The sequence below is a fragment of the Glandiceps talaboti genome, chromosome 9, assembly GCF_964340395.1.
Source record: "Glandiceps talaboti chromosome 9, keGlaTala1.1, whole genome shotgun sequence".
Taxonomy (NCBI): domain Eukaryota; kingdom Metazoa; phylum Hemichordata; class Enteropneusta; family Spengelidae; genus Glandiceps; species Glandiceps talaboti.
The window spans coordinates 22,014,515-22,030,127 of NC_135557.1; the positions used below are offsets into that span (position 1 = coordinate 22,014,515).

Genomic DNA, 15,613 nt, shown 5'->3' on the forward strand with positions numbered 1-15,613 from the left:
TGCTTGTATACATGTACGCCTGATATCAGGCCTATCACATCAAGAGTTTACTATATGTCAACTTGAAGTACTACGTGACATAAATTATCAACTATACCTCTATTACTATCACATGAGAGATGACATTAAAGGTTAAACATTAATACCACTTAAGATTACATTTCAGACTTACTACTACATCTACATGAACGCTTCATTTCACATGCCCAAGGACAGATTATCTATGGTAACTGAACAATGTATTGAATCACTGCTATTCACTCTTAGTAGTTAATGTATCTCGGATGGCTGGCAAATATCATTCTCTCAAACCAGAGCAGTTATTTCTTCTGCGAACTTCGAAATAAAGAGCCTCTGGTTGGGCATGTACTGGACAGTGCTGTAAAAGAGGCCGCGTTCTGTGACGATGGGAAATATGTGTATTACATGTACTGCTAGACAGTAGATAATTCCTAGTGGATTTATTTAATTTTTAAAGAGACTTATAGAGTTTAACTTAAATCTATCACACACAAAATGCAATAAATGAATGCTGTCTTCTGTGGACCCTTTCATGAAAGGTTAAAGTGACATTTTAATACTTTGCATACAGTATTACTTTTCACAATGGATATCCCTCCCCTCCTAAAGAGTCTTCCTAGTTCAAGAATAATGCTATACATTGTACATCAACAGTTTCCATTAAAATCAAACTTAGGGGGTAACAATTTGCATATTTAATTGTTAAAAGTATAGCCTATATAGGACAAATGTAATTTTGACAGTGGCAATTATATTTCTCAAGATGTACATGTAATGGTGAGATCATGAATATAACTTACAGTACCTTGGTTGTCATGGGAATCAAACACTATATGTAAGCTAAAGACTTAGTGTAGTAAATGACAAATTATAAGTGAGCTAATGACTAGGCTAACTGGTGGAATGATAACTTTTGGAGAGAGAAAATACCACTTAATAATTAAATATTTGCGTGACCAAGGTCTGCAGTTGTCAGATCAACTGTCACAACGTGGAGTCATGATGGGTGAATGGTTAGAGTAGGTGGCTAGGAATCTGCAGGGTGCAGGTTTTCGAGTCATGATGGGTTGAAGGTTCAAGCCTTGTCATTGCCTTTGTTTCTGAATGGCTAAAGTCCTTGGGCAAGATTTGAACCACGATTGTGCCTCAGTCAACCCAGCTGTATAATTGAGGACCTGGTAGGGTAGGGGTTGCAATGTGATTGCTTTAATCCTATGCGCTTAAATGGCTGCAATGGATTGTATGAGTTCAGGAAGTAAAGGGTCATTGTGCCACTATAGATCCATGCCAGGGCAATAAATGCCAAGTGCCTTGAACACAGCGTGGGAAAGTGCTACATAAAAACCAACATTTTTATTATTATTATTAATTAGCAAACTATTGTATTCATTTCTAACTTACCATTCCAAAGTAACTACATGTACAAGTTACTGTCCTATTGATTCTTGGAACAATGAACAATACAGTCTCCATTTTACAAAGTTACTTGTCACAATATAAGTAATACCTTTGTATTTCCTTGCCGGTCCAGATGTACATTCTTGTTTTGGTTCCGATACACCTGTTACTTTTTCCCGATATTCCAGCATCTGTGTCACAAGGTCTGGTCGACATATCTTTTCCAAGGCATGTTCAAAGTAGTTAAAATTATCTATTTAACAAAGAACACAAAGATGTCATGAGAATTACTCAAAACTTCAAATAATTTGTTTTATATTTGTTTTAAATAGTTTTAATCATGAATAGTGATCATAATAAGTTGTATAAACATTGAACCTTGTCGTAATATTTGAATGTTTTGTTGTCAGTTAATTAGTTTGCTATAAAAGGGAATGCCACTTCAGGGAAATGAAGTACTTTTGGGTTGGAGAGTCACTTCGTGTTTTCACATCACATAAATTTTGCTCAACTGCCAAGAAACACTCTCACCAGCTGGTGTTCTCTAATTTTAATTGATTGTCATATTTTCCTTGGCCAGAATTTGTCTTCGCTGTCCGGACCCTTGATTGCTTTGTTGTTATTTTGTGTACTGATTCCACTCAGAGATCACCTTAACCAATGGCACAACACCATTACGCTGATGATGTCTGAGTGATTCAGATGAGAGCTACATAGTCACTTGAAAAACTAGATTCCAATAAGGTCACTATTACTCCAACAATTGATACATTACTGTACACACATAGCAAAAATATCCAAAAAATTAGCAAAGCTAGTGTAGTTTGTATCCCTAGTGACATACAAACAAACAAACAAACAAACAAACAAACAAACAAACAAACACATCAAAAAGACATTTGAAAGACATTTAAAAACAAATAACAAAACACCAATGAACAATACTAGGTAATTAAAACTGACACACCTACAAATTTCCAAAATCTGATTGACAAATTAAAGAAAAACAAAGCAATTGATCTTGAATTTGCAATACTTGCTAAGTTTGAAGTTAACGAGCTTTTGTTATACAAGCATCACAAATATTAAACTCGGTATTTCCTAAATTGATTTTGACAATATCTTTTAGAAACTGAAAGTCTGAGTAACTAAATGATCCTTTATTCCTATCCATCAGGTTTGTGTTTCTGTGGAAACTGCAACAATCTGGGATCGTTAAGATCTATGATTGCCATGGAAACAAATAAGGGAATAGGAATCGATGGTATTGGTCAATACAATTAGGTACAGTGGTAGAGCTACAAACATTACTTCATTTCCAAATTAATTCCTGCTAATTTTTTGAGAAATGCTGTAGAGGATCTAAAAACACAGAAATGCTTGACTTTATTGAATAAGCGTGACTTGTTTGCAAATTCAGTCATGACATTTTGAAAATCATAACATATTTGAGTTCACAGCATTTTCAATCATTGATCGGTTACTTTTTTTCTTCAAACCTCATGGCACCTGTCAATAAGACAAACCATTTTATATAAAAAAGGCCGATACATGTATTTAAACTAAATAACTGTCTGTGTCAACACTTCTACATCAATGAACACAGAATTCCCATACTCCCTTCAAGACACACAATCTTAGGGTCAATAATTCCTATAGGTTGAATTCCACACACTATTACACTAGTAGGCTTGTTTTAGAACAAGAATCGAAAATTGAGTGGGCTGTGGAAAAAATCAAGGCCTCTAAATTTGTGGCAACATATAGCAGCACAGTTGTCAGTGGCTAGACAAAATCTTTCAACACGTTTTCAAATAATTCATTTGAATGTTGAAGGAATTCTGTATATACATTGATGGACTACAATATTGGAGTGTTCATTTATTCTAAATATATGTATCAACCTTTTTATACAAAATGGTTGTATTATTGACAGGTGCAATGTGGTTTCACTATAAAAACACCCCCACCCAATCGATGATTTTAAATGCTGTGAACTCATAAACAATTTATGGAATTTATAATTCTTAAATGTCATAATTGCAAACATTGAGTCACCTTTATTGTATAAAGTCAAGCATTCTGTGTTTCCTTTATTGTAGCATTTCTCAACTTATAACCTTTTCAGTATTATCCGGACCTTTTTATGAGAACTATATCATTAATCCTTTCCACGTCTACTATGTGTACAACATGTCAATCAAACACATCAAGCATGCTAAGACTTAGACTGTAATGTTTTACAGCAAATTGTACAGACCAGAATCTTTTCAGTATTATCTGGACCCCTTTCGTAAGAAATATACCACTAATCGTTTTGGTGTCTAGTATGTGTTACAAGGTTTAACATTTTGATGGATTATTATACGTAATCACTTTAATCTCCTACACATAGCTTTGCACATGCTACATGTCACATGTAATGTAAAGTAGTACTGCATAAAATAAAAGTTAGTCTCCCTCCTGTAGCTATATACACAGGTGAGATTTCACACTTTATGTTAAAGTGGCCATATGGATGAGAATTTGGTATTTATTTTGGATTTTTATTTGATAAAATAGCTCCACTGTGCTTTTATACTTGAAAAAATAATGCGAAAGAGTATATACCAAGTCCATGTTCATAACTCAATACATTGCAAAAAGATGGAAAAAGTGTAAAAAGTTTGTTATTGTATGTACAATAACAAACATTTTATACATTGTTTAATGTTTTGCAGTTTATTGAGTTATGAACATAGACTTGGTATATGCTCTTTCGCATTATTTTTTCAAGTATAAAAACATAGTGGAGCTGTTTTATCAAATAAAAATCCAAAATAAATACCAAATTCTCATCCATATGGCCACTTTAATGGTACTGGATTAAACTTATGGTAATCTCCCCTATATGTATATATATATATATCACTACACATGTTACTTGATGTCACAGTTTATCTTAGGGGCACTGGATTAAGGAAATGGTAATCTCCCCTATATATATCACTACATTTATGCACATGTTACTTGATGTCACAGTTTATCTTAGGGGCACTGGATTAAGGAAATGGTAATCTCCCATGTATAGCTATAAACATGTAATTATTAGATGTTACATTTCAAGTCATTCTTGCAAACCAGAGATGTTATTTCTTCAGCGACACTGTAAAATAGTTAGTGGCATTGGATTTATAACTGCTTATCTCCCTAATTGTAATTGCATATACACGTTAATATATGTCATATTTCAAGTTAGTGGTATTGGATTTGTAATGCTTTAATATCTCCCTTGTAACTGCACAGATCCACAGTCGTGTTATTAGATGTAACACTTCATTCTAGTGGCATTGGATAAAGTAAATGGTTATATCTCTATCATGGCTGTACATGTGAGATGTCAAGCATAAAGTAAATGTCAATTGCTATATACAGTGAGATGTCACATGTCAATGTAAGAGGCATTAGATTATATTACTATCTCTGAAGGGTAGATTTAAAAACATGATATAAACACCAGCTGTGGCAGCTGATTTAGAAATCCTGATATCAGTTTAGTAGATACTATCTCATCAAATCACCCTAGGTGCTGGATTCTACATTTAATAAGTCTGGCTACATCAAATAATGTATAGTTATATTAAACTAGTTATAAAACAAATGCTTTTAGTCTATTTTAGATGCTGAGGTGTTTGGACAGGAAGGAGTGCTGTCAAATAAATCGGGAATTATTTTCTCTCTTGTCTTCTTTTTCTTTCTTTCTTTCTTTCTTTCTTTCTTTCTTTCTTTCTTTCTTTCTTTCTTTCTTTTCTTTTTGTGTCTGTCTGTGTGTGTATCTGTCTGTCTGTCTGTCTGTGTGTGCTGTACATGTGGATGTGTAATTTACATACGTGAACACCTGGGATCATAAAAAACACTTGACATTCTTTGGCAGGTGTTTCTGACACTTTTACTGGATGTTTTAACTTGATGTGCCTAGTGTTTTGCAAATGTGATCTAGAGACATGTACATATCTGTATAAAATGGTGAAATGAACGTTACAGTGATGTTATATTCAACCTTTTTTACTGGATTCAAACACTTGTAACATTTAACATAAATATTTTATATACTAATGTTTTTACTCTTGATAAGACTATTAAAGTCAATATGGTTAAAATTCTCAGTATCTGTTGTAGAATTCTACCATCTAGGTGTCATATAGATAATCAATCTGATTAAAATCTGATGTTAAGAAAGCAGAAACTAGATGTCTTTATTTACCTCTATTTCCATCCTGCTGTGACAGCTGTTTTGTTCCGAGTGATCGCCGTCTTCCCACATCTGACCCTATGTATTATAGACAAATCCGTTTGAATCTTAAGGATCTCGTGCATTTGAGTAGCCAATCAGGATGAGTGTTACATTGGCAGCTGCGCACACTGGAGAAATTGAAAAAAACAAGCAAACGAAGTACCCTTACACACGCGAAGGTCAACACATATGGAGACTCTCTGAATGATTTTGAAAGAAGCATGCTGATTGGTTGAAGAAACATTTCAAGATCCAAGAGATTCAGACGGGATTGTCTATTACACAGGGTCAGATTTGGGAAGGCGGCAATCACCTGGAACAAAACAAGTGTCACAACACGATGGAAATAAAGGTAATTAAGACATCTAGTTTCTGTTTTCACCACATCAGATTTTAATCAGATTGAAAGATATTGACTTTTTGATTTCTTGGTTGACATCACGACTTCCACTCCACCCTCCCCACACACTACCCAGTACACATACATTACGGTATAAGCATACATGAGAATAAGTCAACCTTCTTGTTCTATTTTGACCCTCTAGCATTAGATCAACTGCCATTGCACTTACAGAGAATTGGAAATAAAGAGCTCTTTCTCTAACATGCTGAGATCATCATGTTCAGACAATAATGATGAGAATTTTACTGAATACATAATTATCATCAATTCTCATACTAATAATTCAAAAAATTAATTTCAATTAAAGAAGTTAAAAAATCTACTAATTCCTATCTAAATAAATCTAAAGTGATAAATTTTTGCTACTTACCTTTTCCTAATTTACCAACTTTTTCTAAGTATCTAAATAAATCTTTGTGTTCTTTGATTTTGTCCTTGTCATCTGCTGGTATGACATCAGAGCAGGCTGCCACTAATGCTTTCAGTTCTAAGTCTGATATGTTATCACTAAGCTTCTGTAACAGATCACTGTAATCGTCCGCCATCTTGGAAAAACTTCCTGTCTGCAGCAAAATACAGAAATACAATGTTAACATATTGATTGGTGAACTGACATTTAAAAATTGTTGATTTTCCTGCACTCCCTGGAGGAAACACCACTCCCAGGAGAAAACACTTGGTAAAATGAAAAAAAATTAAAATCACATAAACATATCAGGATTTTAATTTTTTAGGAAATTATAAACTATGCCCTAAAGACTTATTTATTTTTTAAATAATTGTTACGCTTGGAATTTCTCCCAGCGATTTTCTTTTATGCAGACATTGTTAATGTATGAAACACTTCACAGGCTCTTTTCTATTATTTAATATACATTTTATATTATAATTTTTATGAGGGAATACATTATTCCAAAAATCAAAAGAACAGTATTATGTAGTTATTTGGAATCATGGTAAGTTAGAAATCAGTACTGTATTACCATATGCCTACTACACACTCTGATTACTATGGTGCATTAGACACTAGCACAATTAGTAATTAGAACAAAAAATATGGAATATATATCCTGGTGTCTATATGATGTCACAGGTTCTGCTATTTTTGAAAGAAGTACATCAAATTGTCAGTACAAATGTACTTTCTAATATTAATTACACAGACTGTACCATGCACAAGCCATTTAGAACAAAAAATATGGAATATATATTCTGGTTGTTCTAATATGTCACAACAACACGTGTCTATGTCACTGGTTCTGCTGTTTTTGAAATAAGAGTCAAAAAAGTTCAAAATTGCCATTACTTTCCCCGATTTTGGAACGGTAAGTAGATGTTATTCCCCAATATTTTTCTTCATTCAGGCAGAAAATACTCATGACTTAAGGGTTGTCACTACTCGTCTAGCAACTTGAAGTAACAAAGGCCCCTTAGGTCACTCATATTTTGCTTGGCTGAATGAAGAAAAATATCAAGGAATAACATACTAAACAGTCATATTTTAATGTTGTACTCAACTCATTGAGGCTACTAATGTTAATAAGATCTTAGGTATTTGTAGAATATTAAACATAATGTGAGTAAACTTTAAATGATGGTACAATGTAATTAGGTTGTTTGGCATATAGTTTCAAATAAAAATTACCCAATTGTTCAAAGTTCTAGACAAGTGTTGGTTTCAAGAGGTAGAAAGTATGACGACAACAAATGATGTAACACAACAATACAGTAAACAGGTTGTATCTCTTGTCTATAACGGAGAGAAACAATTTCAGCATCGCATGCAGTTCTGCTTCAGTGCTGTTGCAGCTCAAAAGGAGTCAGTACTGTTGCAGTGTTGAAAATTCTGTAGTGCATGCACGATGAAATTGAGCACTGTAAAGCAATGGTGGTTTAATAGTGACATATAGCCATGATTCTAAACTTAATGTATTGACTTATTCTGACTCAGAGGTACATTGTATAGTGCAGTGGTAGTTTGGTGGTTTAGTTGTGACATAGCCATGATTCTAATGTATTCTGGGGTAAATACAGCATACAGCAGTTTAGAATGAAAATACATAATTCATATATTGCATACAAGATGACATACATGTACAGCAACGGATATTATTACCGACTGATTAATAACGAACAGATAGATAGCATTGTGAGCAGCATGATGTGAAGCCTGTACATTACGGTTCATTGAAATTATGACAAGAACTTAATAAATCCTATGTATGCACATGCCTAATTTAGATTCTGCACTCAAAGTATTACGAAAATGTGTGATGTAATGTTTTTTAAGTCTAACCATGAGATATCTCTGGAATCTCTTGGTAAATCTAACCACTATCTTCAAAGTTTAAATATCCTGGAATCTGGTAGCATATCTACATTGTGATCTGTGGTTTTCTTTGCTTCTCACCAACCGCTTGTGATACTATCCCCATGTAGCCATTATTTTAGCTTGAAAATATGCCCTCATGCTGATTGGTCACAATGGGGAGTGATAATGCTATGTCAGCTTATTTTATTCAAATGAAGTCATGATGTTAACGGCTACTCATTTATACTCAATTGTACATTGCAATTAACACTGACATAATCTACATATAGGCTAATTATGTAAATTTCAACAAACAGTCATGTTGGTAATGTTGATGATATCTATTAGGAGCAGTTAGTAATTTGTGATTTTGCTTTAAATTGCTCTTTATTAGGAGCTGTTAGTGAAGAGCAAAGCAAAATCACAATTGTTCGTGATAGGCTAGGAATCTTATAAGTGTGAGTATGGCACTATACAATATATTGTACATGAATTGCTTTATATACATCCATCTGAAGTCTGACAAATGTGTAATAACAAAAAAGGAGATATATCGTTGAATTTTTATCCTATTACAGTGCTTCCAATCAAAGTATGAACAGTTAGTAATTTGTGATTTTGCTTTAAATTGCTCTTCAAAGCAAAATTACAAATTGTTACAGATAGGCTTGGAATCTAGTGTGAGTATGGCACTATACAATATACCCCGGTATTGTACATGAATTGCTTTGTCTATATATACATGTACATCTATCTGAAGTCTGACAAATGTGTCATAACAAAAAAAGGAGATATATTGTTGAATTTTTAGCCCATTACAGTGCTTCAAATCAAAGTATGAACAATAAACTACTGCAATATTATATTAGATACATACATTACCAAAGTATGTATGTGTACGGAATTTTGAAGGGTCAGATCAAAGAGTTTAAAACGCCGCAATTGTGTGCATCTTTTCTGATTACTTCAATCGAAACAAATTTTAAATTTGGCACCTCTTACACTTACCAGGGTTTGTTGTTTTATAGTTATACACCACTCAGTACATCTAGTCATGATGATATATCTACCGGTAGACAGTGTTTGTTTGCAACTGAATATTGCGTGCCCATTCGGTGGCGTTATCAAAGTACACTGTAACAGTTGTTCAAGTTGCTGCTGAGTAGGCAATGTTGTGACTACTATCGCTAAATCTACATCAGTGTATCTGGGCAAGTTTACATGTATCAATATGTTCCAGTACTTTATCATTCATACTTCAATAGGGAACTTGCAATCCAGACTGAGCATGCTCAGATGCAAAGGACTATGGGATTATCTGTGGTTATCGTAACACCTTTGAATTGATCATTTGTGGTTGCAAACAATGTAACAGTATTGTTTACAATACCAATTCATTAGTATTTATTATCACATTTCCCATGATGCAACATTCAACATGGCGGGTTTGCAAGTTCCCTATTGAAAACACAGTAACATACATGTACAGTCATGTATAGCCTGTTGAGTGTTACGGAGTCACGTTAAGAGTTTCCTATGAAGGAAATCATGACTTATGATATGTACTCTAGGTATGGTTTCTTGAAAGTTCAGGAATGTTATAATATCAGACATTGATTCCAAACTAATCTGAAGATTGCTTTTTTTCTGACAGGCAATCACATCTGTTAAGAAGTAGAGTGCTTACAAAGCTGATGTAGTCTGAGATTTGTGACCCCAATGCAAAGGACATGTACTACATAGCTAAAAGGCATATGGATGTATTGTATAGCGTGACTTTATCTAGGGGTCATATAGTGAAAGCCTTACATGTATATAGGTGCCTGGTAAAGAAGCTTCAAGTAAATACTTCTCCGTTAAAATGGCAGGATACACAGAAACAATTATACCTGCTAAGATTTGGTTACAAAACAGCTTACTGGTATAATCACAACCTTCATAGTGATTAATTGATATACTCGGGATAAGTGATCGATGTCTTGGATTAGATAACTTAATCTGGGATTAGTTTAAAATGATAGTCTTAATTCTACCTTGGCATAGTGATCAATGAAGAGATTATTTGAAACACTATCTTTGTACAATTCCATCTATTGAGAAAGTCTTACAGGAAAAGTACAGTCAGGCTATGTCTGACTTTGCACACTAAGTGATTATTTCTATCAACTCTATGATTTTGGGAGATAAAATAGCACTTCAATGTGTTGACAAGGAATTTTTTTACTGTCTGTATTTTGAGGGAGGTGAGTGACCATGTACAAGTAATGGCGCCAGCATCACACTGCCAATAGGTAAGGCTATTATAAATCTCAGTGTTTAGGAATAAAGTAGTTGAATAATATGAATTCAACAAGCCGAAATGAAGGTGTTAAATTGCCTTTAGTAAAAACAGAATGAAATTAAAATCTAAATGCATTGGTTACCATACACAAAATTGTCTTGAAAAACTCCCTGATGAATTAAAAATTTAATTGCACTGGTTATAATAAAAAAAATTAAAAAAACAGTTCAAATTTGTATATATTAACAGAATATTAAGTTTTTGACATGTCCTGGTAGACAACCATTAACATATATTGAAACTTAATTTAGCTTAGAACATACTGTAAGGATGAAATATGAAATATTTGTAAACAAAAAGGCAGTATAATTAATTGAAAATTCTTATTCTATAGGCGTGTCCTGATTCAGATTTCCTTGTTAGATTTAGATTTCCTTGTTAGATTCAGATTTCCTTGTTAGATTCAGATTTCCTTGTTAGATTCAGATTTCCTTGTTAGATTCAGATTTCCTTGTTAGATTCAGATTTCCTTGTTAGATTCAGATTTCCTTGTTAGATTCAGATTTCCTTGTTGAGACAGGTTTTCTTAACAAGTCACTTACCCTCACTACTTATTCACTCTGAGACTTGGCTATCTGTCTTGACAATGTCGTTCACCAGATCTCTCTGTCAAGCCAGTATAATGCTGAGTCAAATACGTACAGGTAAAACAGCGAGGGATCGCCAAACAACTGTGCGTATCATGCACATTTTATGTTCCCTAAGAATACTTTACAGAGACAAGAAACAGGCTTCCCACAGACCACTCAATACAAATATAAACAACACCACACTCCTGCCAACAAGCAGCCTGTACACTCATATCACTTGTAACTTTGAATCAATACACTTGTATGTGTCAAAATCTAAGCCTGTAATGCAATAGCTTTCAATAGCTTGTTTATTCCAAGGACATGTGTGTGCATGTGTCTGTGTATCAGTAGGGGTCAGATGATGTTGTTTATATTTGTATTGAGTGGTCTGTTAACCCAGTTTCTTATCTATCTAAATTGTTCTTAGGGAACATAAAATGTGTATGATACGCACAGTCGTTCGGTGATCCCTCGCTATTTTACCTGTAAGTCTCTGGACTAACTAGTCACTACATATATTCATTATTAAATGACTAAACATTTATTCTGTACACACAAATCTTTTAAACTTATCTGTTAATTAAAATCAACTTTATATGGGCACTACATGTATGTTACCTATTTTGACGTCGTTTTCAATTAACAGGCAATCAGCAGCTGGTGAAATGTTTAGTTACAACTTACACAGTCATATACTACCAATACAAGTCTTATCTGAGAGATTTTTTACTTCAAACAAAGTTTAATTAATATACATACAAGTACTATATCTTATCTGAGAGATTTTTTACTTCAAACAAAGTTTAATTATATACATACATACATACATACATACATACATACATATACATACACATACATACATACATACATACATAAATACATACATACATACATACATATACATACACATACATACATACATACATACATAAATACATACATACAGACAGACCGACATACATACATACATACATACATACACACATACATACAATACATGCATGCATGCACACACGCACGCACGCACCCATACGTACATATGTACATACGTACGTACGTACGTACGTACGTACGTACGTACATACATACATACAATACATGCATGCATGCACGCACGCACGCACGCACGCATCCGTACGTACGTACGTACGTACGTACATACATACATACATACATACATACATACATGTACTATGTCTTATCTGAGAGATTTTTACTTCATACAAAGTTTAATTATACATAATACAAGTACTATGTGTTATCTCAGAGATTTCAAACTAAAATTAACCTGGTAGTCATGGTGTCATGCTGGTTAAGAAACTTAAAGAATGTTACAAGGAATTGATATTGATGTCAAGTCATTCCATGTAATTAACAGCTTCATGAGAATGTTAACATATAATTCCATTTACCTGACTAATCTGTATTAATAATCCATATATTGCTATCAACTGTAAACTGGAATCTCTGCTATCTGGGAGTGTTTATACAGTTAGCAGTCCATTAACGATATCAAATGTTCCTTGAATCATTTTTCTGACAATCCTTTATGCAACTAATATGTATTCCTATGGTAGTTCACCATCCATGGTACTTCCATGCTATCAACTAAAGGTTTGTTCTGTAATTAAATAACACTAAAAACCTAAGAAAAACACAGTCAAGCTAAATGTTCTTACTTAGGCCTATAAAAAAAGTTGTTTAGTTCTCATCCACCTAGTTTTTCACTGCCGATCCTTAACTTTTTTTTTTACATTCGAGAAAAAAATAATACAATCACGAAAACAGTGCAGTCTTGTCAGAAATAGCGGATGTGGAAACTGACATCAACTTAAAAAGACAATATAAAACTGTTCTTCCAATCTACAATGGCTGTACATCTGATGGCAAGAAACTAATAACACAGAGACCATATGGAAAAAATATAATAACAAAATAAAATAAAAAATCTACCTACCCCACCTATTCTAAAATTGAGTGTAACCGGAACCACACAATTTTTTTTTTTATGGCCCTATGTCATTGACTTTCAGTATTATTAAGAGAGCATTCATAACTTGTCTATCCAGATTACTGTATTACAGTATGTCAATTGTTCCTGAGTTCAATCCTTTCTGCTAGTAGATATGGTCTTGTGTCTTTCTGTGTTGGATTTATTTTAGCTGAATATGTGTACAAGTTTTACCATGAAATAAAGCCCTGCTACATGTATGTAACACACTTTACGACTTGTCAAATTTTTATTTTCATCTGTTATGAAAGGTGTGAACAGCATTTGTACTTTGCATTTGCATTTTGTGCTGAATTCATTTTAGCTTCATGTGTACAATTTTTACCATGAAATAAAGACCTGCTACATGTATGTAACACACTTTACGACTTGTCAAATTTCTATAATTCACATGTTATGAAAGGTGTGAACAGCATTTGTACTTTGCATTTGCATTTTGTGTTAGATTTATTTTAGCTGAATATGCGTAAAAGTTTTACCATGAAATAAAGCCCTGCTACATGTATGTAACACACTTTACGACTTGTCAAATTTCTATAATTCACATGTTGTGAAAGGGTAACACTAACAGCATTTGCACTGAATACGGCAGGTTGAGATATTTATGAGTAGTATGCACTTTTCACTATAAAATTAAATTCTGCTTGACATTTCCTAAATTGATACATTGTATTCTACCAATTTTTTTCCAAATAATATGACTACAGAAGACTGAACAAACACATGGATGACAGGAAATAGAATCATTCACATCACTGGATATTGTAGACATGGTTACCATGGTTTCCAATCAACAATCTCATTCTCCTCAAGGCTTGAATGGTGCATTGCCTGAAGTCTTATACTAAAAACGGAAATTGCAAGAATTGCATTTCTGTTCCTCTTTTTTCATAACTTCTTGTTGTACAATACATGTATGATATTAAAGACATTTGTTTAAACAAGCAACATTTTGAATTTATGAAATGTAAACAAACTGCATTCACTTTTAAACATTATGCAGATAATGATTGTAACATACAAATTAATGTACAATCATGGATGGAGACTGAATAGCTTGGACTACAATTACTAGATTGGAGAGCTGTGTGTACGTGTATAATATTCTGGTAATCGAAGCTTTAGTTTACTATATTAAAGACAGACACAAGCTGAAATTATTGTCGTAACATGTTGATGCAACAGCAAGAAGCTATTGAATGGATGTTGGTTTAATAATAGTCTCAGTAGGGTGGCTCTCTGAAAGCTAGTTCTATAGCTTGATGTGTACTGTGTTTGGACTTCAATCGTTATTGAATGTGGTACAACTCTAAGGTAGTGCTTTGGTTATATGGAATCACCCTGTAATCAGGATGATGTAAATACTGAATGAGCTGCAGGTTGAATGTGTGGCTACTTGAGGAAACTTGCAATCATCAGTGCTACTGTCGGGTTTGATATCTGAGGTTCAACATACTTTAATATCAACATGCTGCACAAATAGTTTCAGCTTCAAATTGTTTTTATGTAACGTAGCTTCCCAATAGCTGACTTGCCGTCATTGTATTATCACATTCTTAAAGGGGAACATCACATCGTATCATCTTATATATATATATATATATATATATATATATATATATATATATATATATATATATATATATATATATATATATATATATATATATATATATATATTGAATACATATTGCCTGGCACCCGTTTATTACACCTTAGGGACTGTGAGTTACCAGAATCACATGCTATTTCCCGAGGCCGAAGTACTGAATTTTGAATATTAATCACATTGTTTGCATAAATTATCATGCAACTTAGCATATCATCTGAAACATACATAATAAATTTACAATAATACACTGTGACGCTTAAATTGTTGAAAGTACTGAATTTCGAATATTAATCACGTTGTTTGCATAAATTATCATTTTGACTCAAAAAGCAACAAATAATCAGTAGAGATCTGTCTGTTATCAAATTTAACTTTACAAAGTGATACATTCACACCAGAGAATTCTAGATTTTTGTCTTTTAAAATCTCCCAAAAATAAAATATTTAGAGTGAGCTTTGGATAGTGAAAGATGTATTTTTGATAATATACAGCAAGTACCGGTACTGTGAACACCATGTATCAAATATCAATTTCTGATATTTGATGTTTTCATAAATATCACAATAGAAACATTAACAGACAATACTGTGACTTATATTTTCATTTGATGTAGTTCATCACACTGTTTGGCAAGAAAAAAGAGAACACAAGATGTTTATTTTAAAAC

At 33.2% G+C, this 15,613-nt stretch overlaps 1 protein-coding gene across 3 annotated transcripts in view; it reads right to left on the bottom strand.

Annotated features, from left to right (window-relative positions):
- The window catches only part of LOC144440054 (astrocytic phosphoprotein PEA-15-like), a 42,595-nt gene that overhangs the window by 15,623 nt on the left and 11,359 nt on the right, over positions 1 to 15,613 (bottom strand). For 2 of the 3 annotated variants that reach the window (XM_078129292.1, XM_078129290.1), the window contains 2 exons: positions 6,466 to 6,658; positions 1,529 to 1,672 (listed from right to left, as the gene is read on the bottom strand). In XM_078129292.1, the coding sequence (XP_077985418.1) occupies positions 1,529 to 1,672; positions 6,466 to 6,640 (319 nt within the window). In that variant the 5' untranslated portion in view covers positions 6,641 to 6,658. Of the gene's footprint in view, positions 1 to 1,527; positions 1,673 to 6,465; positions 6,659 to 15,613 lie in introns of all 3 variants that reach the window. The other variant, XM_078129291.1, reaches the window with a different exon arrangement.